The sequence below is a fragment of the Plecotus auritus genome (genome assembly GCF_963455305.1).
Source record: "Plecotus auritus genome assembly, chromosome: 8".
NCBI lineage: Eukaryota > Metazoa > Chordata > Mammalia > Chiroptera > Vespertilionidae > Plecotus > Plecotus auritus.
In genome coordinates, this window is record NC_137782.1 from 60,042,318 (window position 1) to 60,069,743 (window position 27,426).

The 27,426-nt window shown below is 41.0% G+C and overlaps 1 protein-coding gene across 4 annotated transcripts in view; it reads left to right on the plus strand.

The window, feature by feature from the left end:
* Window positions 1-27,426, plus strand: part of NDRG3 (NDRG family member 3) — an 82,421-nt gene that overhangs the window by 22,703 nt on the left and 32,292 nt on the right. For all 4 annotated transcript variants that reach the window (XM_080686240.1, XM_080686238.1, XM_080686239.1 and 1 more), the window contains exons 3-8: window positions 8,194-8,229; window positions 18,028-18,133; window positions 19,690-19,810; window positions 22,185-22,247; window positions 23,533-23,593; window positions 24,648-24,734. In XM_080686240.1, coding sequence (XP_080542366.1) covers window positions 8,194-8,229; window positions 18,028-18,133; window positions 19,690-19,810; window positions 22,185-22,247; window positions 23,533-23,593; window positions 24,648-24,734 — 474 coding nt within the window. The remainder of the gene's footprint in view (window positions 1-8,193; window positions 8,230-18,027; window positions 18,134-19,689; window positions 19,811-22,184; window positions 22,248-23,532; window positions 23,594-24,647; window positions 24,735-27,426) is intronic.

The window sequence follows — 27,426 nt, forward strand, 5'->3', positions numbered from 1 at the left end:
AAATATCAAATAAATCTTGTAACTTCTCGTAAAATAAGTAGTTAAAGGTATTTTTAGCTTTGTTTTACAGATATGGCTCAGAGAGGTTATATGACATGTCCAACGTTCGTGTCTAGTACTGTGGTAAAGCCAGGACTAGATCCCACATTTGTTGATTTCAACTTGAATCAGGGGTCTAGAGGTCTTCCCATGATCTGCTGCCTCTTGTAGCTGGTACTCTCCACTTCTCACCCAAAAGACCTTATAACAAGCAGGAGAGCTGACTGGGTTTTGCTTCATTTTCCCTGCCCTCCTCTCCCTACTGTTGGTTCAGATATTACTGAGTCTGATGAAAGCCAGCGGCTGAACTTGAGAAAATCAGTAGGGGGGCCCTGCAGAACTGAGAAAATAACAAGAAGGGGTATAAATATTTGGTTGGGAGAACAGAAACAAGTTATTTACTTTGTTTTGGTTGTTGTTACAGTAGGAACTGAGGTAGACCCTATTACAGTTTGATTTCTCTTCTACCAGAGACCAGAAATAGAAATGTGAGGAGAGGAGGGTAGGAGAGAGAACTCAGGGATTAGCTTTTTTTATAACCTTCCAACAGTAGAAACAGGCAAAGGGCTAGTGTCAATATTTTTTAAAAAATTTTTTTTAAAATTTATGGACATTTTCATTAAAGAATATTCGGGAAGTTCTACATCTACTGTGCACTAGAGGGTGGGTGTCCCTTAACATGCTAACTAAGAGGTGATTGTCACATCATTTGTCAGAAATTCTCTAGATGGGACTTGAGCAGGAAATGAGTTCCCAAGAAAGTAATGATGCCACTGTGGTAGACAGTGCTCAGCCTGCTACAAGGTCAGAAGGAGTTGGTGGGAGGAGCCCAAGCCTTAACCACAACTTAGCCTGGTGCCCACAGGGTTTTTATTGAAATTGTACTTTTTCATCAGTCTGCAGATGGTTATCTAAGTGTCTGACCTCTTTATAAGTTTCTTTAGGAAGTCTCAGTTTTTTAATTAGTATTTTTTTAAGGTAATCCTATCTAATAAAAGAGTAATATGCAAATTAACCATCAATCCACTACACCCACAAGCCATGCCCATTAGCCACGCCCACTAGCCAATCAGGAGCAAGTATGCAAATTAACCCCAACCAAGATGGCTGCGGCCACGGAGAGAGCAGGAGGGAGGCTTGGGTTTTTCCAACGATGGAGGAAGCCAAGCTTTCCGCACACCCTGGCCGGCCCAGGCCTCCGCTTAAGGCTACAAAGTTTCAATGGTAGAAGATAAATAAATTCCAACAAAAATGACGGCAGCCATGGAGCTAGAGCAGGAGGCTAGGGTTGCCCCCGGCGATGGAGGAAGCCAAGCTTTCCGCACACTCTGGCCAGCCCAGGCCTCCGCTTAAGGCTACAAAGTTTCAATTATAGAAGATACATAAATCCCAACAGAAATGGCTGCCGCCACGGAGCGAGCAGAAGGCTTGGCTCCACTCCAGGCTACAAAGTTTCAATTATAGAAGATAAATAAATCTCAGATCCCAGGGCCTCCACTTGGTTCGCCGGGGAGCGTGGCCGGCCTGCAAACCACCACAGGCCCCTCACCCAGGCCACCCCACGCCCCAAGGGAACCCCCACCCTGATCTGGGACACCCTTCAGGGCAAACCAGCTGGCCCTCACCCATGCACCAGGCCTCTATCCTATCTAATAAAAGAGTAATATGCAGATTGACCATCACTCCAACACACAAGATGGCTGCCCCCATGTGGTCAAAGATCCTGCCCCCATGTGGACACAAGATGGCTGCCACAAGATGGCCAGCAGGGGAGGGCAGTTGGGAGGGACCAGGCCTGCAAGGGAGGGCATTTGGGGGCGATCAAGCCTGCAGGGGAGGGCAGTTAGGGGTGACCAGACCAACAGAGGAGGGAAGTTGGGGGCAAACAGGCTGGCAGGGGAGGGCAGTTAGGCATCAATCAGGCTGGCAGTGGAGTGGTTAGGGGGTGATCAGGCTGGCAGGCAGAAGCGGTTAGGGGCAATCAGGAAGGCAGGCAGGCGAGCAGTTGGGAGCCAGCAGTCCTGGATTGTGAGAGGGATCCCAGATTGGAGAGGGTGCAGGCTGGGCTGAGGGACAGCCCTCCCCGCCCAGTAATATAGATAATCAAAATGTATATACACATACAGCCATATAAACACATATACTCACATATATGTAGAACTTTCACTTTTGTCTCTGAATTATAGCTTGAACAGATTTCTCTTTTAATAGAAATGCCATATTTTATTCTCTAATCGTTTTTTTTTAATTGTTTCTAAAATTTTACTTTTAAAACAACTCCCTTTCCCCACTTTAATTCCTAGCACATCATTTGCATATAATCCTTCCTTTTCCATATTTTTATTCAAATTGAGTATGTCTATTTTGGGATGTTGATAATCTATGCAAAATGAAGTTTATTGCATTTACTAAGTGCTAGGACTGAGAATATAATGGTGAAACAGACACAATCTTGCCCCCTTCAAGTTCACAGAACTGGCAGATTTACCTCAAATCTTCCTCTTGGTAGTTGGTTCTGTGGTCTTATCTATCTTGTCTTCTTTCCCATTATATCTGTTGCTTTCTGTCTTTTGAAACTATATATTCCTCTTGACTAGATGTCATGTTGGGAAACTACATCTGTCTTCTTCTCCCTAGCAATTACTTGTGTGTTTTTTTAACTTTTTAAAACTTTCTCTCCCCTCCCCCTTTTATTTTCATACTTCTTTTTATTCACTGACCTATTCTTAGTTGCGTTTTGCTTATTCTCCAGGCTTGTATTTGAGAGAATTATTTGTTTTTAATTTACCTTCAGGAGCTGCTTCACTTACCTTCTACACCTGGCACGAGGTTCTACCAGGAAACTCTCCTCTTAGCTGGTTTCTACCTTGACTGCAACTTTCAGTAATAATTTATCTTTTTCTTTTCCCCAATTATTATATTATTTTAATTTTTTTCTTGAATCCCTTTCATCTACTTAAGTCTGCTTAGTGCAAGAATCTCTTTGAACATGGAATTAATGGTATCTTTAAAATGTACAGAAATAAAAAAGAAAATACACAGAATTTGAAACTTGTAAAAGTTTTGTTAGAGTAGAATCATGTACCTCAAATATCAGAGACAATTAAGTCCTCATGGAAGGGCCCCAGGGAAGTCTTTATCCTTCCAGAATATACCCAATGACCACTATTAAATTTTTAACGAGTTCGAATAATATGTCTTCACTTGCTTCACTTGACCACAGATTGAGTAGGGCCCAGCTAATGGCCTCCATTCAGAAACTCTGGATGCTAAATACTGTCAAACAAACCCAGTCATATCCTTTCTCTAAGATGATCACTCACGAAGCCTGAAGCCATTCTCCTAGAGGGTCTGGCATCTCTTTAAAAAAAATGCCAAGAAAACAAGTATTAGTCTTCTTTCAATTATTAGTACTTTTTCTTCTGGGAGTCTAGCTGTGTACATTGGATTAAGAACACGTAGTTGTTTTTTGCTACGTATTCAATAAAGAGAACCTCGCTTTGATTTCTAGAAAGAATTATCTCTTTCCATTTTTGGCATTTCCCTTTGTGCTCATCTCAGAGGCTTCAGGGCTTCACAGAATGCCTCATGACTGGTGCTTTATTTGGGGGAAGGTGCAAGTTGAATCAGGAATCAGAGGCTCAATGTCTGGTCATTTATATTCTGCTCAAACCATCTACCCTAGTATATAAGAGGGCCCTTCTTTCTGCTTCTCATAGTTAATTAGAAGTTAAACAAAATGGCCCAGCTAGTGTGGCTCAGTGGTTGAGTGTTGACCTATGAACCAGGAGGTCACGGTTCTATTCCTGGTCAGGGTACATGCCTGGGTTGTGGGCTCGATCCCCAGTGTTGGGTATGCAGGAGGCAGCCAGTCATTGATGTTTCTCTCTCTCCCTCTCCCTTCCTCCTGAAATCAATAAAAATGTATTTAAAAAAAAAGAAATTAAACACAATGATTTCTCTGAAGGAGTTCTCAGGCATATTATGGGGCTAGTGGGAGCCGTGGAATATAATCCTTTTTACCAATAGCAGCATTCCTTAGAAATATGCTACCCATCCCATCTGCACCATGTTTTTGTTGTCTCTCCAAGCTCTGATTGCATCAGACTTTATTTTGTGAACTTGGTTTCATGCCAGGAATAATACTTCAGACGAGCTGTCTCCATCACCCTTTCCTGTTCTCGGTATCATCTGCAGTCTCTCTGGTTGGTAATCTATTGTGATTTTACTGCCACCTTTGGAGAACTAAGGTCTGTTTATCCATAGCCTTATTCCTTCAAAAGCTTTCTGAATCTAGATCAGTACTGTCCAGAAGTTTCTGCAGTCATGGAAATTTTTTTTAATCTTTGCTGCCGAATAATATAGTTGCCACTAGCCATGTGTGTCTGCTGAGCACTTGAAATGTGGCAGATGTGACTGAGAAACTGTAAAATTTAAATTTAATTGCCACATGTCACCAGTGACTACCATATTAGATAGTGCTGCTGTAGATCTACTAGTTCCTCTAGTAGAGGACATTTTGTTTCTTTGGGGTTTTTTATACCATTCTGGGCTGTGTTTTTAACATCTCTGTTTTGTCCTGCTAGAAGTGGGATACAGAACTGGTTCTAAGAGAATCTTCTTCTTCTTCTTCTTCTTCTTTTTAATTGACCATTTTATTTGTTTTTTTTTAAAATATATTTGTTAAATTTTTTTAGGAAGGGAGAAGGATAGAGAGATAGAAACATCCATGAGAGAGTAACATCATTGATCAGCTGCCTCATGCACTGCCTCTACTGGGGATCAAGCCCACAACCCAGGCATGTGCCCTCACTGTGAATCGAACTAGTAACCTCTTGGTTTCTGGGTCAATGCTCAACCAGCTGGGCAAAGGATTTTTTTATTGATTTTTAGAGAGAGAGGAAGGGAGAGGGAGGTAGGGAGAGAAATATTGATGTGAGAATGCAACATCGATTGGCTGGGAATTGAACCAGCAACCTTCCAGTGCATGTGACTATGCCCAACCAACTGAGCCACTTTGGCCAGGGCTAAGAGGACCTTGAAGGGGGGATGGGACTACTTAGTGACCAGCTGTCTAGATCTCTGGAGGGACAGCTTTTGGGAAGGTGCTTATTAGCAGCTCCACACCTTCTAGAAACCATTGTAGGCAGAATATATATTTTATGATAACATAGTTTCTAAATAAAGAGAGGTTTCTTTCAGGAGAGGGGCTTTACTTTATGAAAAATCAAATTAGAAGGGTTTTTCCCCCCTCCCAAACACATCATTCATTATCATTTTTATACTCTTACATCATACTCTTGGACTCTGGCATCTAAAATGCTACAAAAATGCCTCTGAGTCATTCCCATTGACTTTTTTTTTTAAATCTAACTTTACTGTGATATAATCTCTTTTTAGAAGCTTGGTGAATTCCCCTTCAGTCTTTTGACTATGTTCTGCTTTTTAAATGATTCAGTGGTGTGTCCTTTTTCCTATCAGCAGTATGGAATGCAACAGATAGGTCATTGATTAGGAATCCTGTTTTGTTTTTCTTTCCCTCCAGTGACACTTTCTTCCTCATTCAATTTCAAGTCTTCCATTTCCAATCCATCTATATCTTTATTCTCTCCTTAATCCTTTCTTTAATTCCTGGTTCTAGGCACTACTGCCTTCCTTGTTCCTCTCAGGAACTCCTCTCCTCCCAGGTGCTCCTTTGTGGAGTATAAGTTTGCTCTCAGACTCTGATCCATGTCTTACCCTCTTCCTACAAGTTCTCACTGCTCTTCTTAGATAGGGAGGCAAGAAGTTATCAGCTTAACTGGGAAAGCAGGCTGCTTTCTTTTATACTAGGGGCCCAGTGCAAGAATTCATGTACCTTGAAAGGAACTGTGGGCTGTGAGGCTGCGGTGGGCACAGGGGCAGGTCTTGGCCCATACTCCACGCCCCCTCCCGGTCCCTCCCTCCATGGCCCCCATCTCCTGTCTGCCCGCAGCCCCACTCCCGCTGCTGCTGTTCCCATGTGCTGATGGCGCCAGCCCCACTCACACCCGCTGACGGCTCAGAGCAATTGGGACCTGCGCCAGCAGCAGGTACGAGTGGGGGCTGCTGCCCTGATTGCCCCTCAGGAGCAGAGGGAGGTGGAGAAGCCCTGAGGGGCGATGGGGCCGGCAGCTGCCGCTTGCATCTGCTGACAGTGCCGAGTGATCGGGTCCTGGCACCGGCAGCAAGTGAGAGCAGTGGCTTCAGCACCGGCAGCAAGTGTGAGTGGGGCCAGTGCCAGCAGCAGGTGTGAATGCCGGGCAGGATTGCAGCATGCAGGAGCAAAGAATTTTCAGTAAACACCAGAGGTTTGTCCAGATGACAGCAACTGGTGCCCCACCTTGTTCTGGCTCCCCTGCTCACCTGCTCTACCATCCCTCCGCGGCCGACACCCACCATGTTCCACACTCTGCCGCCTGCTACCAATGCCCGCCATGTTCTGTGCATGCCCCCTGGCAGTCAGCACACGTCATAGCGACCGGTTGTCGGTTGTTCCGCAGCTCGGTCTATTTGCATATTAAGCTTTTACACACACACACACACACACACACACACACACACACACACACACACACACACTAGAGGCCTGGTGCATGAAATTTGTGCACGGGGCGGGGGTCCCTCAGCTCAGCCTGCACCCTCTCCAATCCGGGACCCCTTGGGGGATGTCCGACTGCCGGTCGGACATCCCTCTCACAATCCTGGACCGCTGGCTCCTAATCGCTCACCTGCCTGCCTGCCTGATCGCCCCTAACTGCCACCCGCTGCTGGCCAGGTTGCCCCCAACTGCCTCTACGTGTTGGCCTGGTCACTCCTAACTGCCCCCCCCCTGCCGGTTTGATCACGCCTAACTGCCACCTGCTGCCGACCAGGTCACCCCCAACTGCCCCCACCCTGCCGGCCTGATTGCTCCTAACTGCCCTCCCCCCACGGCCTGGTCACCCCTTACTGCCCCCCCTGCCAGCCTGGTTACCCCCAACTGCCCTCCTCTGCCAGCCTGGTCGCCCCTAACTTCCCCCCCTAATGGGCTGGTCGCCCCCGACTGCATCCCCCCCCCCACTGGCCTGATCGCCTCCAGCTGCACCCCCTGCCACTGGCCTGGTTGCCCCTAACTGCTCCCCCCCACCCCCCGCCAGCCTGATCGCCCCACACAGCCTGCTGTTTAGTTATTTGGTCAGCCCTCACTAACCCCCCTGCTGGCCTGGTCACCCCACGCAGCCTGCTTGTTTAGTTGTTTGGTCATCCCTCACTAACCCCCCTGCCAGCCTGGTCGTAGGCAGCCATCTTATGAGGGCGTGAGGGTCAATTTGCATATTACCTCTTTATTTTATAGGACTAGAGGCCCAGCACACAAAAATTCGTTCACTCGGAGGGGTCCCTCAGCCCAGCCTGCACCCTCTTCAGTCCGGGACCCCTCGGGGGATGTCCGACTGCGGCTCAGGCCCACTCCCCAGGGCCTAAGCCACAGTCAGACATCCTAAGCGCTGCCGAGGAGGTGGGAGAAGCTTCTGCCACCGCCGCTGCGCTCATAGCTATCAGCCTGGCTTGTGGCTGAGCGGAGCTCCCCCTGTGGGAGTGCACTGACCACTAGGGGAAAGCTCCTGCATTGAGCATCTATCCCAGCCGTGGGCAAACTACGGCCCGCGGGCCGGATCCGGCTGTTCTATCCGGTTCTCTTGCTCTCCCCTCCGCTCCTTTACTTTGAATTTATATTAGTTCACACAAACACTCCATCCATGCTTTTGTTCTGGCCCTCCGGTCCAGTTTAAGAACCCTTTGTGGCCCTCGAGTCAAAAAGTTCGCCCACCCCTGATCTATCCCCAAGTGGTCAGTGCACATCATGGCGACCAGTCATTCTGCCATTAGGGTCAATTTGCATATTACCCTTTTATTATATAGGATAGATTCTTAGGAAGTCCACCAAGGTGTAATCTCACCTCTAAAAACTCACCTTTTACTAACACATGTTAGGAACCTACCCTGCCTCTGAAGACTTTTTATGAGAAAGAACCATTTTAGTTTATGGCAACAAGTACGCTACACATGCACTGCTTTCACTGTGAACTGAATTTGCTGCACATTTGGGGAAGCCACATGGGGAAACTGACTGTGTTTTCTGCCTTCTGTTGACAGAATGGTACACGAAACTTCCAGGACTTTGACTGTCAGGTAAGGACTGTACAAGCACCAAGGAGGTCTGTGTACCGGTTCTCTGCAGTGCTTCCCTCCCTGTGCTGGTGGTCTGGAGAAGTGGATCTCTCTTCATAGCAGTCACGGCTCCTTCATGTTCTTTTAGTTATTATATCAAATTACTTTAAAATAATTTGCTGTTATATTCAAAATTTGCCTGCCAGGGTCTGTTTTTATGGTTGTAGGTTACTGTGTCTGTGTGATTAAGATCTCCTTTCCTCAAATGATACTGGAAACCCCAGTCACAGGTGTCAAATGGAGGGTTGTCACCTCACTGCAGCAAAGGTGGGGGAAGGGTAGTTTGAAGAGGAAACCTGACAAAATCTTTTCTTAAAAAAAAAAAAAAGACAAGTGTTATTAATAGAAAATGTAGGTTTCTATTAGCTTTATATTTAGAAATACAAAATTCAACCTGACTCATTAGTATTTTCTTAAATGATACTGTTCTCTTCCTAGTCTATTTTTTTTTTTTTGTTTGGTTAGTTTTTTCCCCTGTAGCTCTATTGCTAATTTAAAAATTAAAAAAATGAACCAGCAACTCTTGATCTATCTACTTTCTCTATTGACTGGCCCTGAAAGAAATGGGAGGAAGGAATGAGTACATGGAAATGGGAATCTTATAAGCCCATGCGTCCCGGCTCCTGTTTTGGGGATGATGTCAGAGCAGTGGCTGTCAGAAGCAGCGTGAAGTAAACTCACAGGGTACTAGGGAGTAAAGGAAGGTGTTGGGAAACCAACTTCCTTGCTTGCAGGATTTCACCAACCCATATACCCAAAGGCAAACAGTTATTTTCAGATATTCATTTTATGTTAACTGTATTGAAATCTATAGCATTAGCATCAAAAGGAAGGACTAATATTTATCTCGTAGGCAAACCAAGTTATATCATAATTTATGGTGTAACTATTATAGATATTAAACATGTCATCTCTAGTTCTTGGAACAATATCACAAGGTGTGTGTGTGTGTGTGTGTGTTTTTTAATATGTTTTTATTTCAATGAGAGGAAGGGAGAGGGGGAGAGAGAGATAGAAACATCAATGATGAGAGAAAAACATGGATTGGTTGCCTCCTCCTGGGGATGGAGCCTAAAACCCAGGCATGGGCCCTGCCTGGGCATGGAACCATGACCTCCTGGTTCATGGGTCGTGTGGCGCAGTGGTTGAGCTGGGCACAAGGTGGTTTTTATTATCCCTGTTTTACAGATGTGGAAATTGAGAATCAGGTTTCTTAACTTGCCATTGAGTGAAGTTGGGGTTGAAAAACCCCATTCTTCCTGAATCCATTTCTTGTTCTTTTCCACCTGTAAGTGTCCAAAGCTGAGATGTTACAAGGAGTTGAATTATATGAAAAGCTGCGGTTCCTTGGCAGGATACATGAGACTCACTTTGTAAGGGGCAGTGTGCTCATTGTGTTGTTACAGATTTCTGAATCCTAGTGTCAGATACCTCTTAGTGTGACTCTTTGGTGCTTTATATATACAATGTAATCAACCTAGTTCTGGTAGGAAATCATTTGTTATATTCCTTTACTCAAAAACAAGAAGTCATATTACTTTTTAAATGGTAGCAGTCAAGTTTGGGTTTAGTGTTTTTAATTTCACCTATGGTTTGGATCCTAGGTTGAACCTGTTGAACTTGATTGCTGTTAATATTTGATATAATTTACCTAGAAGGAAATCATTTGAGAGAGGGACAGTAAAATTCAAGGTGAGGAATTCCAGAAATAGTATTTGTAAACTCCTGCCAAAAAGTGTGGAAGCATTTATTTTCATCAAATTGGATATCCCCTCCCCAAAAGAGAAAATTAGAATATAAAAACTTACAAGCTCATTGCAAAATAGATTTTAAAAATACCAAAAAGTAAATAAATAAATATCACTTGTTTTTTCATCAGTGTTAATATTTTAGAATATAGCCTTTAGGATTTTTTAATGCATACATATATTTAGATATAAATGGAATTGAGTTTTAGAAATATAAATATAAATCACTTTTTAATATTAAGGCTTAAAAGATCTTGATTTTGGGTGAAGCTTTAGTAACATGTTCTGGCCTTATGAAATACAACTTTTAATTCATTTCTGATATAAATAGAATGGTGGCAAATGTGTGTCACTGTGTTGTTGTTTTTTTGTGTGTGTGTGTGTGTGTTTTAATATATTTTATTGATTTTTTACAGAGAGGAAGGGAGAGGGATAGAGAGTTAGAAACATCGATGAGAGAGAAACATCCATCAGCTGCCTCCTGCACACTCCCCACTGGGGATGTGCTCGCAACCAAGGTACATGCCCTTGACCGGAATCGAACCTGGGACCCTTCAGTCCCCAGGCCGACGCTCTATCCACTGAGCCAAACCAGTTAGAGCATCACTGGTTTTTTAATGTACAGCTCTTTTGGGTTTTAAAAAAGAAAAAAAAACATAGGCTCTTTTCCTCTGTCCAGAACTCAGGAATGCTCTCCTACCACCATTCTCATCTGTCTCTTTGTTAAAGGATTATGTGATGTTCTAGAGACTGGTGGCAGCTGGGTTAGGAGTCTAGCAACAGGCTGATTGAAGGAAGGCCTAGGAGTTGGGAACTGTGATGTGGGAAGTCTAGAGTGCCTAATTTGCCTGAAGGTTTCTCAGAAACCATTGGACGTTCCTAAGAGACAAAGCAGAACAAATCTATAAAGCTGGCATTGTCACTAAATGGAAAGGCATTCAGCCTTGGCATTGGTGTTGTCTATTAGCATAACTGTGGGCTTCTTCTGATCTGTCTTGCCTCAAAAATCTTAAAGGAATCTTTGATGATATCTCAGGAAGTTATCTTGGCATCATCAGTTAAGCTCACAACTTCAGTCTGAACCAATTTTTCCTTACTAATCAACTACGTGTTTGTGTATGTTTTTTCAATAACTGAAAATGTAATTAAAAGTGTACCATTTCTCTTGGTTTTGATTGTCCCATGTGATTTCATTGCTATATAGCTCCTCTGAAGCAAACAGCAGTTATATTTGTGTATAACGGTAGTGAAGGAATGGGTGATTAGAGGTGACATGCTTAGAATTGATGAGAAAGGAGAAATGAACCTATTGCCAGTTGGAACAATGAATCAGCAGGCTCATTGTCCATTTGTCTACTTCAGTGTTGCTTAATTCTCTTCTCCTTGTGAGACTGTTTAAAAGCTTCGAATTAGAGCTGAAACAAATGCTGTTGCTTCTGTGTATATGATATTGCTTTAAAAGAATAACACTTATCCTGTGTATGATCAGAAACAAATTTAGGAAATTCAAAAAAGTATAAGAATAAAGATTACCTATTATCCTGTTACCTAGAGATAACCATATTTTATCATATTTTTTCCAGTTTTTACTTTTTTATTCTGGTTATCAAAAGAGTACATGCTCATAGTTGAATATTTGGAAAGCACAGAGAATTAGAATTATAAAGTAGTTGGAGAAAAACTCATAATTCCATAACCCAAGGACAACCCTGTTAATATAGTGTTGAAACATATGTGTATATGTAATATTAAAATCATTTTTAAATTTCTTTAGTTGATTATACTGGATATACAATTTTGTATCTCCTTTTCTGACAATATTAGAACACAATCTCATTTCCATAGTTTTAAACTCATAAAAATTTCTAATGGCTGTCTGTTATTTAACCATATAGCTATGCCATGATATAAGTATTTCATTATTTTTTGAAATTAGATTGCTTATTATATCTTCACTGAACATTTTAGTGCATAAATTTTATCTACACTTTGAGTTATTTCCTTAGTTTAATTATTGGAATGAACATATTTAAGGGCCTTGGCATATCTTGTCTAATTGCCTTCCACTTCCACCAGAGGGTTACTCAGTAAATACTAATGGAGAGTGAAAAGCTGCTGCCTGCCAGGATATATCACTCTCATAGAAGAGAATGGAATTCTTGCTCCTAGGATAATCCAGGCATGGCCAACGGCTGAATAATTTCATGCTGGCTGTTTAAATGTGTTAGCTCTTTAGCCTTGGCTGGTGTGACTCAGTTGGTTGAGTGTCATCCTGTGCACTGAAAGGTTGCTGGTTCGATTCTGGGTCAGGCCACATGCCCAGGGAGGCAACTGATCGATGTTTCTCTCTTCTTCCTTCTTCTGTCTCTAAAATCAATTTTAAAAACACATTTTAAAAAATACAGTAGCTTCTCATTGGCCTGTGGACAGAAGGGTCCCAGGTCAAGGGCACATGTCCGGGTTGCCAGCTTGATCCCCAGAAGGGGGCGTGCAGGAGGAAGGCCAATCAGTGATTCTCTCTCATCATTGATGTTTCTATCTCTCTCCCTCACCTTTCCTCTCTCAGAAATCAATAAAAGTTTATTTTTAAAAAAAGGAGATAGCCGAAACCTGTTTGGCTCAGTGGATAGAGCATCGGCCTGCGGACTGAAGGGTCCCGGGTTCGATTCCGGTCAAGGGCATGTACCTTGGTTGCGGGCACATCCCCAGTAGGGGGTGTGCAGGAGGCAGCTGATCGATGTTTCTCTCTCATCGCTGTTTCTAACTCTCTATCCCTCTCCCTTCCTCTCTGTAAAAAATCAATAAAATATATTTTTTTAAAAAAAGGAGATAGTCCAATAGATAAGAAAATACTTTTTTTTAAATGCCATCTCTCTTTAGAGGACTGATTTATAGAACCCAAGTGTGAGAAATGGTTTTTAGTACCATAATTCGAATGTATCTGACCGTCCTCTTCTAAAGGGTTTTAAACAGCTTTAAACTCTTCCCAATCCACTTGTTGAATGGGACTCTTTCAAAAATAAGATTAAGTGAAATAAATATCCTGAACGTTCCTTCCATAGAAAAGAGGTGTTTGGGGACAGCTGGGATTCAGCCGTCTGCTGCAATCTGTTACAGATTTTGATCAGTAGTTACATGCTCCTCCCCTGGCCTTGAAGGATGCAAATGTGGTCCCAGTCCACTTGTTGGCCACTGCTTCCCTTTGTGTGCCCCACACACGCCCAGGAAAACTGGGATGATTACTGATCTACCCCTGCTTCTGCTCTGCAGTTTTCCTTTCTTAATGGCCTCTGTTCATAGTTCCTGCCCTTGAGATGCCCTCCACCTTTTGTTGGTTTTGGGGGAGTGAGGGAAAGGTTGATTATTAAGTTCTAAGGATATAGGTGACTTTATTCTCAATTGGAGGGGAAAAAAGAATTTTATAGAAAAAGATTAGTTTATTTTTTTAATAATCACCACTCCCAATCTCAGTTCCCTTTTCTCCTGTCACTAGAGGATTTATTTCTCTGACAATCTCTCTTTCATCATGGGCTTGATGGCTGCCAACTGCCTCAAACTCACATTCTTCTAGCTTAGCAACCTTACTGGGAAGAGAAGATCTTTACCTATAATTCTAGGGAAAAGGTCAGGGAAGGAATCTTGACTTAGATGGGTCAGGTCATGGGGGGGGGGGGGGGCGGGTGTCACATGCACATACCTGGACCCCTTCCCACCTGCACTTTCCTAGAGAGTCCATGTTCTGAAGGTGTCCTGGGCTATTGTGTGTGGGTTAAATCGCCACTCACTCTTTTTCTTCTTATTGTCATCAAAGGCTATGTGAAAAAGATATTGGAGTTGGCATTGAAGGAGGAAAAGATAGATTTTATGTTGACATATTGCAAGAGAAGCTTCCAATGAAGAGCATGATTTATGAGGTTGAGAGTGTGGGTAGTTGGAAAGTAAAAGATTTCTGAATGGGTGTTGATTGAACGAGGCTGAAAGATAAAAGAGCAAGAGGGGAGAGAACTGAGGATAGAGTCAGAGAAAATGTAATGTAGAACTTTAAAAAGAAAAATGTGTTCTGATAGGTAGAAGGCTGACTAAGTAATTGTGAAGGCGGGTTCTTTTACTAGGGGATTAAATGAGGAAATGAACTTTATACCACTACACAGAGGTAAGGTAATGGTGGGAGTATTGCATGAAAAATTCCTATATAATAATAAAAACTATACCAAAGGCTCATAGTAACTGCTTACTAGATGCAGAAGAAAATTTCATTCTAATAAAAACATTGACATTTCTAAGAATATGTTGTCATACAAGTTTACCTAACCTCTTTCAGACTGGCCAGAGAGAGGAAGAAGTACTAACAGGCAGGAAGTGATCAAAATTTAACTGAGTTAGAGAGATATGATAAGTCAGATTGAATAGTTCTGGTGATAGCACATTTTGCTGAAGGAAGATGACTCAGAAAAAAGGTGAAAGTTAATTATTATCAAATAATGGTAATATCCTAAACATTTAAATTCTTAAAAAAGACTCTTAAACTACATCTTTGATTAAGGGTGAGACAGTCTAGGATGGAGACGTGTGTTGGGGACCAATATGATTTCAGGTTGTTTTATAAGCCTGGAGAATAAAGGGACCATGGTCAAGTACACAACCTTGGAAACAGTAAAGAATCAGAGAATACTGGAAACGCTCTATGACCAGAGCCTATTAGATGCTACCTGGGCTATGCCCTTGAGCACAGACTCATTGTGTAGTCATACCCTGTAGAATACTAGGGTGCAGGGTGAGGGAACTGCAGAAACAGCCTGTGGAACGCATGATCGTTGACTGAAGTGGAAAGGTGTTGGCAGCTTCACCTCTGTATGGCCTGTCTATTGAGTCAGCTCTGTAGCCAGGGTCTCTGCACACTCATCTTTAGATGGAGACTTCAAGCTCTTCACACTCAAGGCCCCAAAGGCTATGTATAGAAGTCTGTAGGGAGGTGAGTATCTCCTTTTTATATTCTTTGTTCTAATATCATTTACATTCACAAACTTTGAAATGAAGAAAATCTATAGGAATTGCTCAAGCACTCTTGACCCTTAGATACTTTGGTCATTACACAATTACACAATATGGGAGGTAGGAGCTGAGGTCTCTGAAAAGTTGAAGTTTTGTTAGTCAATTTTAACTCTGAATTTCATCTAGATCATGAAATGATGACAAAGTAGTTACTTTGCCCCATTCCCTCACCTACTTTTAACCCATCTGTTATATCTCCCTTTTCATCATTCTTCTGAACTTCCTTCACAGCTCACTATCCCCCATCCCATTCCACACCCTCCACAGCTCCCCTCTCCCCTCCGCCCACACACTACCCCCATCAATTACCTGGCCTTAGGAGGTCTGCTAACCTAAGGGCCAAAGTGTAAACCGGTTTTTCCCTCAGGTCTCAGTAGTACAGCTGAGGCCAAATCAGAATATTTAAACAAGACTCTACTGAAGGAAGATAGGACAGAAGGAAGTCTCCAGCAACTAGATTGTCAGAATGACAAATTGTTGCACATTCTCTTCAATTTGGTTTCTCCTGAGTGTCACCCATCTGGCAGGGGCTGCATCTCTCTCCCTCTTTATTCTTTCTTTTTCTCAAAAAATAAAATGGGAGAGAGAGAGAGAGAGAGAGAGAGAGAGAGAGAGAGAGAGAGAGAGAGAGGAGAGAGAGGAGAGAGCGCGCAAAGCTTCCTTGTGTTCCCTTTTAAAATCTATCATCTCTCGGGAGGAAACAAGTTCTAATGTTAGTGTCATTCCTTCTCCTCCAAGTTCTTACACTTTAAATATATAGTCTATTTAGTGCTACTTTTTAAAAAATCTGTGGTATATTATACACATAACTTTCTTCATTTCTATTCAGCATTGTGTTTTTAAGATTTCTCTATGTATTAATGCTCATATCTCTAGTTCATTTTTTCTGTATTATTATATGAATATGTCATAATTCATTTATCAGTTTCCCTATTGATGAATATTTAGGCTGTTTTCATTTTTTTTTTACATTATAAATAAGGCTTCAATGTATATTTTTGTATATGTCTGACCACATTTGGGAATTTCTTTAAGATTATACCAAAAAGTAAAACTGCTATAGGGTAGACATCTCTAAAACTTATTAGAAATTACTGAATCGTTTACCAGAATAGCTGGTCCAGTTTACGTGCCCACCAACAGTGTATGAGCCTTAGTTCTTTACATCTTGGAAAACACTTGGCATTATCTAACTTTAAAAGTGTTGCCATTCTGGTGTGTCTGAAATTACATTTCTTTGATTTAGTTTATACTATTCTGACTGCTTATAATAGAGTTAATGTCTTCCTTCTCAATTTTCTATCATAGCATCTTGTTTATTTCTTTCATAGCATTTATCACAAGCTATTATTATGGGTCAGTTGATTTGTGTGTTTATTGTCTGCCTTCCTGTTAGAACATAATCTCTATGAAAGCAGGGACCATGTCTCTTTTATTCACTGTTTTATCCCCAGAGCTCAGTCCAAGTTCTGGAAGTAGGAGTTCAATAAATAGTTGTTTAATGAATGAGCCTGATTGTGGCGGAGGGAGTTCTTCAATAAGTCTGACATTACTACAAGAGAAATGCTTATACAGTAACAGGAATTTATCTTTCTATTCCTTTCATCTACACCCTATACTTCATTTCATAGCCAGTTAGTACACAGTACCTGATTCTCTCCTTCATTTCTTCCCCTTTTCAATCCTTTGAATAGGAGGTAGTAATAGTAGAGAATAGCAGGGATATTGAGTCACTCATGGTTTGATTTGATAGAAATATCTGCTCTAGCCTGGGGCCTATGATTTGAGATACATTGCTCATCACTTAGCCTAAGATTGTTCTGTGCCCTACATCAGAGAAGAAACCAACACTCTGATGAGATTCATTATTACAAAGGAAATTAAGTTGGAAGGCCCTTGCTTTGTTGGGATTCTTATTGACAGAGTTAATCTTGTCTTATATAGTGTAAGACTTTCTGAGATAGGTGTGGATGACTTTGTCAGCAAAAATTCACTAGGCTAAATACGATAATTTTTTACTTTTGAAAGATACAAACTTTGAAGAAGACTAGAGTAAATTTGTTAACTTATCTACAGTCTCTTTTTCCCCACCCAGCCACTCTTAGTGCTGGTCTTAGCAGCATTTTATTCCAGCTTTGTTCAGTTCCTCAGCTTTACTCATTGCTTTGGTTAGGATCCAAACTAGCTTAAACCAGAGACAATCCAGGGATGTCTCTGAGATTAAGCTAAAACCAGGAATTAGAGTAGTGAGAATGCCTAATATAAACTCTCAAGTTTACATCCCTTTCTAGAGAAAAACCAAGCTGAGGGTGGAATCTCTTAGTGCCAATTACAAAGTCTCAGGGAAGGAAGCTGACCCAGCATGGACCATATGCCCATCTGACTCCAGTTAGTTGTGGCCATACGGTTACAGTCTATAAACCTGGCAGCTAAGAGCTACTCCTGTAATGCATGGTGACACTGCAGGGCAGCTCCTAGGAAAGGGGAGAGATTTAGGCACACACCCCATAGGTCTGCTGAACTTATCAGTTGCTGAACGTACATTTACTAGTAGAGGTTCTAAAGTCTCTGGCTTTTTACCCAGTAACTTTACATCTTCTGCTTCCTTAGTTTTGCTTACCATGGGTCTTACTGGCTCCTTACTCAACTTGTTGAACACCTTTCCATAGCCAGTTGCAAATATATTACCAACGGATCCCTGATTTCCCCTACCTAAGGAAGTGAGCTTTGTGGATAAGAAGATAGGTATTTTTCTCATTTATTTGTTCGTTGTTTATCTGAAAGTAATTAGAAAGTAGGACTATTCTGTATAATATAACATCTCTCTGGTATGCTTATAGTTCAGAGATGTGTCCTGCCCCAGCTAGTGGGAAATAGCTGTGAATCAGATATGGTGAAACTTCAGCAACCTGGGAAGTCCATTCTGCCTTTGCTGAGATGCTACATTCTCTTGTTACAGGAACATGATATAGAAACTCCTCATGGTATGGTCCATGTCACCATAAGAGGCCTACCGAAGGGAAACAGACCAGTTATTCTGACATATCATGACATTGGCCTCAATCGTATGTATTTGAATGTATATCTTCCCTTTGTATTACAATATTTAATCTTTGTATATTAAATATATACATAAGAAGATCCTAGTATTAGAACATAGGTTTTCTTCTCTCTGCCTTTACCTTCCCTCTTCACATTAATGGCAGGATTCAAGTTCCCCAGAAATGTGCAGGAGAATGCACGTGGGGGGTACTGGAATTATATCTCACCTCTGTCAGATTTACTAAAGAACTAAGGTTATATAATGAACTGGTTAAGAAAGTAAAACTGAAGTCAGGTTTTTTTGGTCTATACTTCTTTGGTTTTTCATATTTCAAGTTAGAAAATCCAGGGTTTGAATTTAACTTAGTGGTGAACTCTTTAATGAATTGGTAAAAGTATTCTTTTTTTAAAAAAAAATATATTTTATTGATATTTTACAGAGAGGAAGGGAGAGGGATAGAGAGCTAGAAACATCGATCAGCTGCCTCCTGCACACCCCCTACTGGGGATGTGCCCGCAACCAAGGTACATGCCCTTGACCGGAATCGAACCCGGGACCCCTCAGTCCGCAGGCCGACGCTCTATGCACTGAGCCAAACTGGTTTCGGCGGTAAAAGTATTCTTTTTTTTTTTTTTTTTTTAATTTTTTTAATCCTCACCTGAGGACATTTATTTATTTATTTATTTATTTATTTATTTATTTATTTTAAATATATATTTTATTGATTTTTTACAGAGAGGAAGAGAGAGGGATAGAAAGTTAGAAACATCGATGAGAGAGAGACATCAATCAGCTGCCTCCTGCACGCCCCCCACTGGGGATGTGCCCGCAACCCAGGTACATGCCCTTGACCGGAATCAAACCCGGGACCCTGCAGTCCGCAGGCCGACGCTCTATCCACTGAGCCAAACCGGTTTCGGCGGTAAAAGTATTCTTGCTATGGCCTGTCATCAGTGACTTTAAGTGGACTTTTCTAGATGGTAGAATAAGATTCTGGCCCCAGGCACAGGCATGCAGAGTCTCTCTATATATTTTCTTTCATTTCTCTGGCTTTCAGAGGTGGTCTGCATTTGAGGCTACAGTCTAGTGCTAGAGCTTTTCTAAAGAAGTGATTTAATCATTATACTAACAGGTTGGCAATTGAAGCAGCAGCCCCTCTCTTCACCCCAACCCTTTTTTCAAGATGAATGCTCACAGTTTTTCATATGATGAATGTAAGCAGCCCAAGATACTCACTCTAGCCAGGTTCTTGGGATATTAGTGTTTCTATGTCAGATTGAAGAATAAGGTACCTGAAAAATGACAGCACTATGGGTATAAGATTATCTTGTGCAGCACCAGGATTGGTTTCCACTTTGTAGATATTGTGAAGTATTGAGAATTAATTATTTTCAAGTCATTGAGATGTCTGGTATTCAGCTTTTAGGGCAGCTTGAATCAGATTGTTCAGACACCTTTTGGTGGGTCAGTGATTAAAAGGCAGTGAAAGGGGATGATGATACGTAATTTTGTGATCTGGAGTGGAAAGTTGGGGACAAATGGAAAGCCTGTGACTTATGAGCATTTTTACTCTTGCAGATAAATCCTGTTTCAATGCGTTCTTTAACTTTGAAGATATGCAAGAGATCACTCAGCACTTTGCTGTCTGTCATGTGGATGCCCCAGGCCAACAGGAAGGTGCACCCTCTTTCCCAACAGGGTAAGGCCATGAGCAAGATCTTTTGGAAGATATGCATTCAGAAAAACAAATGACTGCATTCTAGCTGGATTTTTAAATCCTCACTCGAGGATGTGGGTATATTTTTTGTTGATTTTTGAGAGAGAAAGAAACATCAATGTGGGAGAGAAACATCGATGAGTTGCATCCCGTGTGCCCCAACGGGGGATCAAACCTACATCCTTTCGGTGTACGGCACAGCACCCAACCATCTGAGCCACACCAGCCAGGGCCCTTCCCTGCTGATTTTAGCACAGTCTACAGGTTGTACTTATCAACCAACTATTCTCATATTCCCTCTCCTTGCTCTGAGAGGACTGTTATATACAATGTGTTGAGGAAAACTGCATGTTTTTCCATATCCAGAAATGGCTTTCCAAGATGGGAACCTGTCTTCCTGTAATTAGTAGGCAGAAGTGTCTGGAACAGCCATTTCTCACTGTCTTTTATCTATTCCTTTCCGTCTATTTTAAATCTGTCATTTTGTGTTCATCCCCAACTACCTAGGCCCAAACTCAGATCCCTCTGAGCTTCCAAAGAGTATTCCCCACTCTACCTCCCAGTCTGGTGACAGGAATTTGAATATCTGTATAGCCATTTATTCTGAGAATCTGCCCTATCAGATAGAGGTGCATTTTTACTGGACTTGGAGCTCTCAGCCTCATCCTAAACCTGCTTTGTGTGGCGGAACCAGAGTCTCCCTCACTCTTCCCTGCACAGTATGATTATGGAGAAGACCTTGGGAGGAGGAATGAAAGCACAAGCTGTGGAAAGCTAATTCATCCCACCTCCCTTTACTCATCTGCAGAGCTACCTTTGCCAGTGAAATAGACCATTGCAGACAAATACTGGCTAATGCTTATATAGTACTTAAACAGTATTCCTGACACTGCTTTACTTCACACTTATTAAGTCATTTTACAACACTTTGGGTTAGGTTTACTATTACTACCATTTTACAAGTGAGGAAACTAAGGCCTAGAGATAGTAAGTAACTTGGCCGAGATTCTATAACAAATAAGCAGCAGAGCAGGGATTTAACCCAGGCAGTCTGGCTCCAGAATCCATGCTATTGACTATGTCTTAGTTATTCTGTTTCTCAAACACAAATTGGCCAACGACCAGTTCATATCCAGTAAGACTTGGATCCCATTCCTTTTTTCTACTTTGTGTACAAATGGCTAAAAAGCACTTCATCACTTAAAGCAGCAATTTTCAACCTTTTTAATCTTATGGTATATATAAACTAATTACTAAAATGCTGCAGCACACCAAAAATATATATATATTTTTACTGATCTTACCAAAAATAGGTATAATTTTTGAAAATACATTTTTATTAATTTCAGAGAGGAATGAAGAGGGACAGAGAGATAGAAACATCAATGATGAGAGAGAATCATTGATTGCCTCCTGCATGCTCCCCACTGGGGATCGAGCCCACAACCTGCACATGTGCCCTTGATTGGAATCGAACCTGGGATCCTTTAGTTTGTAGGTCGATGCTCTATCTACTGAGCCAAACCATCTAGGGCAAAATAGGTATAATTTTGATTTAGTCAACAATGGACAGCTATTATTGTGTTGGCTGTTGTAATTTTTTATTTGACAATCAAAGGGAAACAAGGTCAGTGCCCCTGACTAAATAATCAGGTATTACATGTTTTAAAAATTCTTGCAGCACCCTGGTTGAAATCGCTGGTTTGTGCTTCAAGCAGAGGATCCTTGATTCTGTAATCTCTAGTTGCTCCCTACTTTTCTCGAATTCCAAGTCTGAATCCATTCCTGGGCATGCTTGATCATTTTAGAATCCAATGGTTCATATCATGAACCAAATTTGAAGGCAATAAAGGAACCTTATCCTATGCCTAAGTGAAATAAACAGCATTCATAATGAGGAGTCCATAATATATGACTATGCTTAGGCCCAGTAAAGCTTTGTTTCCTTTTATTTTTAGCTGCCTAGACATAAGCAGCAGACCAAGAGCTACTTCCTGAATTGATTCTTACTCCTGGAAGTTTACTGAACCTGAACCCCAATTGAAGTGATTGTTAGAGATTTGGAAATACTCTGAGAGAGAGAGCCATAATACCTGTTCTTTTCAAATGGCTTCCTCTGATCCGAGAGACTGCTCTTGAGGATATAGAAACGTGGGTTCTCTAACCTTCTGTTTAGCATGGCAGACATAGGGAGTCACATATCATGCCACAATCATTTCCAGACTCCACATCACCTCCTTTGAACCTTTGGTAAAGGAAATGCTTTTATCTAGGAATGCTGTACTTTTTTTAGCTGTTCTTGTAATTGGAAAACGTGGGTGCATTCTAATTCAGATGTTATCCTCCTGCATTTCAGGTACCAGTACCCCACAATGGATGAGCTAGCTGAAATGCTTCCTTCTGTTCTTACCCACTTAAGGTAGGTTCATTCTCACACTGTTTTGTGTGTGTTTTTTTAATTCTCGCACAAGGATATGTTTTTATTGATTTCTTTTGAGAGAGAGAGAGAGAGAGAGAAACATTGATCAGTTGCTTCCTGTATGTACCGACCAGGGATCAAACCGGCAACCTTTTTGTGCACAGAATGCTGTTCCAACCAGCTGAGCCACCCGGCCAGAACCTCTCGTACAGTTTTTAAGGACGTTCTACTATGTGAAGTCAGTGGGGGTGTTGTGATAGAGAATAGTATCAGGGTCTACATAGATAAGGCTAGTTGGGGAATGCCTCTCTAAGAAGGTATCATCTAGCCTGGGACTTGGAGAACAGACAAGAGGAGTTCAGACTGAAGGATTGTTATGTCCAAAAGTCCTAGACCAAGTAAGCAAGTGGGAGAAAGGGATGTGGTGAAATTTGAGAAATAGACCAGGACCAAATTACATAGGTCTTACGGATCAGGTAAGAATTTGGGATTTTATTCAAAAGACAAAGAAAAAATACTGAAGGCTTTTAATCAGGAGAGTGATAATCTAATTTGGTCTTTTTAAATGACCTCTCTAGATGTGTAAATAGAGCATCAATAATGCTATTTGCATTTTTTTTTTAAATATAGTTTATTGATATTTTACAGAGAGGAAGGGAGAGGGATAGAGAGCTAGAAACATCGATGAGAGAGAAACATCGATCAGCTGCCTCCTGCACACCTCCCACTGGGGATGTGCCCGCAACCAAGGTACATGCCCTTGACCGGAATCGAACCCGGGACCCTTCAGTCCGCAGGCCGACGCTCTATCCACTGAGCCAAACCGGTTTCGGCTGCATTTTTTTTTAAAGGATTACTCTGGCTGTGGAGAAAATGGATTGGAAAGAAATGAAAGAAAAAGCAGAGAGACTAGTTAAACTATTATAACAACCAAGCTTGATACTGAACATTGGGGGGTGGAGGGGACACAGATGGAAATACTTTGAAGGTAGATTCTATTGGACTTGATGGGTTAGATATGGAGGTGACAGGAAAGTGAGCTGTCAAGGATGACTCCCAGCCAGATTTTAGTCATTTCATTTAACCCTTAAAGTCAGCCTCGAAGTAAATGGTCATATCTTTGTTTTATAGATGGAGAACTGAGGCTCAGAAAGTAAAGAAATTTGACCAAATTCTATATCTGATAAGCATCAGAGCCAGGATTTGAACCCAGTTGTATTCTTTTCCATTTGTCATGCTAACTTCGAGTGAGTTAACCCTGTCAATATTTCTGTGTTTCATTCAGTGTGAAAAGCATCATTGGGATTGGAGTTGGAGCTGGAGCTTACATCCTCAGCAAATTTGCAGTAAGTACATGGAAGATTAGTCTCAATACCCTTGAAACAGTGCCTAGATCACAGCTCTTACTGCTGTGTTAAGTGATCAGGTACTATTGCTTATCTTATGTCAGTTTTTAAATAAATTTTGTCAGCTCCAGATGCAGTTTGTATAAAGCCTTGCTTCATGTTTATAGTACCTGAAAAATCACAAATGAGGGCAGTACATCATTAATAAAAAGTAATTTTTAGAGAATACTTATGATAGAATTTTGTATAGCCATTAAAATTTTATAAGAAGAGCTTGTAATTATGTGATTCACATATACTAAAATGTTAAAATTAAAATATAGGTTCACATAAAATTTGTCATATGCATAGGAAAGGACTAGAAGGAAATAGACCAAAATATTGACAGGGTTTGAGGTTGTATGGTAAGATAATATGAAATTTTGTTTCCTGCTTTTTATAATTTTTCTGTTTATCAAATTTTCCATAGTGTGCATAATCAGTGTAATCAGAGGAGGGAAAGTAAGCTAGAGAGTTTTGAGTTTACATAGAAATGTTCCTATTGATTTTTATTTAAGAAACTTTTTTCAAGTGCCTCCTAGGTGAGAGGACAATCTTCTGGGGATGGTATATCATCTATCCATGTGTTTTAAAAAAACACCTTAAGAAGCCCCTTTTGGGAATAAAGGTATATGAATGTGAGATAGCCAGTTTAAGCCTCATCAGCCCCTTATGCCAGGTAGTTCCAAGGGCACTTCCCCCCAGCCGGGAAGACCTACCAGGAGCTAATCAACTGCAGAGATACCAGGTGCCTTCCTCTGCTGTAGAAATCTATGTCTCTCCATGGATCCTTGCAAGGCAAGATTATTTGACAGCAATTTAAGAAACTGGTTTTCCAGGTGCTAAGCCAGATTTAAAGACCTATTTTTCTGAATAGCCTCCCTTACACCTCTCAGAAGTCTTACTTTCAAATCTGCATTAAGGCATAATAAAAATTAATTAACCATGCTCCATTATTTTTGGAAGAATGCTGGGAGTGGAACTTTCATACTGTTGTCTTTGTCGTCTTTTTCAGCTCAATTATCCAGAGCTTGTGGAAGGCCTTGTGCTCATTAACGTTGACCCTTGTGCTAAAGGCTGGATTGACTGGGCAGCTTCCAAAGTAAGCACCAAATGGTGTCTGTTGACTTATCTCTTGGTCCCTTCTCAAAATGACTTACCTGTTTTATTTTTATTTTTTCATTGAGGGATATACAGTTAAGGGCAAGAAGTTTTAAATACACAACTTGATAAATGTTTACATTTGTAATCACACCCAATCAATATGCAGAATAATTCCAGCTCTGTTCTTTCCCCAAAATAACTGACTTCAATCACCATAGATTGGCTTTATCTATTCTTTTTTTTTTTATAAATATATTTTTATTGATATCAGAGGGGAACAGAGAGGGAGAGAGATAGAAACATCAATGATGAGAGAGAATCATTGGTCAGCTGCCTCCTGCACAACCCCTACTGGGGATCGAGCCTGCAACCAAGGCATGTGCCTTGACCAGGAATCGAACTGTGACCCCCCTCCCTGGTTCACAGGTTGATGCTCAACCACTGAGCCACACCGGCCAGGCAGGCTTTATCTATTTTTAGACTTCATATAATAATCAAATAATGTATTCTTTTGTATCTAATTTTTTAAATTCATTATTGTCGGTCTCATTTATGTTGTGTGTAGCAGTTCTTTTTAATTGTTGTTTAGAAGTCTGTTGTGTGAATTGTTATGTGGTTACTATGAATAAAGCTCCTGTACACATTCTTTTATCTGTCTTTCATGGACATACACATTCATTTCATTTGGATCTGTATCTAAGAATGGAATTGCTGGGTCATAGGGCAATTGTCTGTTTAGTTTTAGTAGATAACTGCCAATGTTCCAAAGTATTTGGCCAATTTACATATCAGTAATGCATGAAAGTTCATTATTTCACATACTCCCCACATTTGATAGTTTATTTATTTATTTATTTTTAACTTATTGATTGATTTTACAAAGAGAGAGAGAGAGAAACATCGACTTGGTTTTCCATGTATTTATGCATTCATTGGTTGATTCCTGTATGTGCCCTGACCAGAACCTGAAACCTTGGCATATTGAGGATAGTCCTTTTAATTTTTATAAAAGATGAGCATTTTTATTTGTAGTATTAATTTGTTTTTATATGGTATCCAAAAGCAAAATAGCTTTCATTATTAAACAGTTTTTGATTGTAGCATCTATTAAATTTTAAGCTGTGCTTATGGGTAAATAAAACATTTTTTTTGGGGGGGGGGTTGTTTTGTCTTTTTTAATCCTCACCTGAGAATATGCTTATTGATTTGAGAGAGAGAGAGACACTGTGAGAGAGAAGCATTGATGGGTTGCCTCTCATATGCGCCTCAACCTGGTTATGTGCCTTGACCAGGAATCCAACCCGCAACCTTTTTAGTGTACAGGACAACGCTCCAACCAACTGAACCATCTGGCCAGGGCAAAACTGGGTTTTAATTTATATTTCCCTAAGGGCCCATTATGTCAAACATCTTTTTTAAAACTTACTGGCCATTTGAATATCATTTTATGATGTGACTATTCAAATCTTTTACCCCCTTTTTTTTTTTTTTTTATTAAATTGGTTTGCTGGTCTTTTTCCTATTGATCTATGAGAGTTTCTTGCATATTCTACATATGAATCCTTTGCTGGGTGCATGTAAATCTCTTCTCCCAATCCATGGTTTATATTTTCACTCTGTTGTTGTTGTTAATTCTCACCCGAGGATATTTTTCCATTGATTTTTTTAGAGAGAGTGGAAGGGAGAGGGAGAGACAGAGAGAAATATCAATATCAATGTGAGAGAAACACATCGATTGGTTGCCTCCTGACCAGGGCCAGAGAACCTGCAACCAAGGTACATGCCTGTGACTGGAATCGAACCCAGGACCTTTCAGTCCAACAGGCTGATGCTCTATCCACTGAGCCAAATCGACTAGGGCACATTTTCACTCTAATGAGTGAAATTAATAAATGAGCCACTCTCTTCAATGAACCCAAATAGTTTAACCTGTGCTACTGCTATCAAAGATGTGTGCATTGTCATGTTTGCTACCTGAAAAATGAAGGTATTTGCTATCTAGATAGAATTCTAATATCTCTTAGAGATAGAAAGCTACAGGATATGCTAATGACCTTACAAATATAAACAATCTCAACAACAACCAGAGAGATAGCCCTGGCCAGTTTGGCTCAGTGGATAGAGTGTCGGCCTGCAGACTGAAAGGTCCCAGGTTTGATTCCGGTCAAGGGCATGTACCTTGGTTGCCAGCACATCCCCAGTGGGGGGTGTGCAGGAGGCAGCTAATCGATGTTACTCTCTCATCCATGTTTCTGACTCTCTATCCCTCTCACTTCCTCTCTGTAAAAAATCAATAAAATATATTTAAAAAAAAAAAAAAAAAAAAAACAACCAGAGAGATAAAAGGGATAAGTATTGTTTCGAAATGGAAAAAATTAGGAGAAAAATGTTGAAAATGCAAGAACATTCAATAAACAGCAGTTTCCTCTCACTCCCTGAAACTAAGACAAACAAAAACTGGAAGAAATAAATTTGTTTCTGTCTCTTGGATGGCTTGGGAGTGGTTGTAAGTCAATTTTTATTATCCATAAATCCAGTGTAAATACAAAAATACAGGCAGGAATGAAGTAACTAATAGCTGTGACTTCTTGGTCTTAAATTTTCAAAGAAGTTATGGCCCCATTTCTTCCAGTCGCTAACTTCAAATAAGATTATATTATTACTCTAGGAGACACTTCATTTTTTCCTGA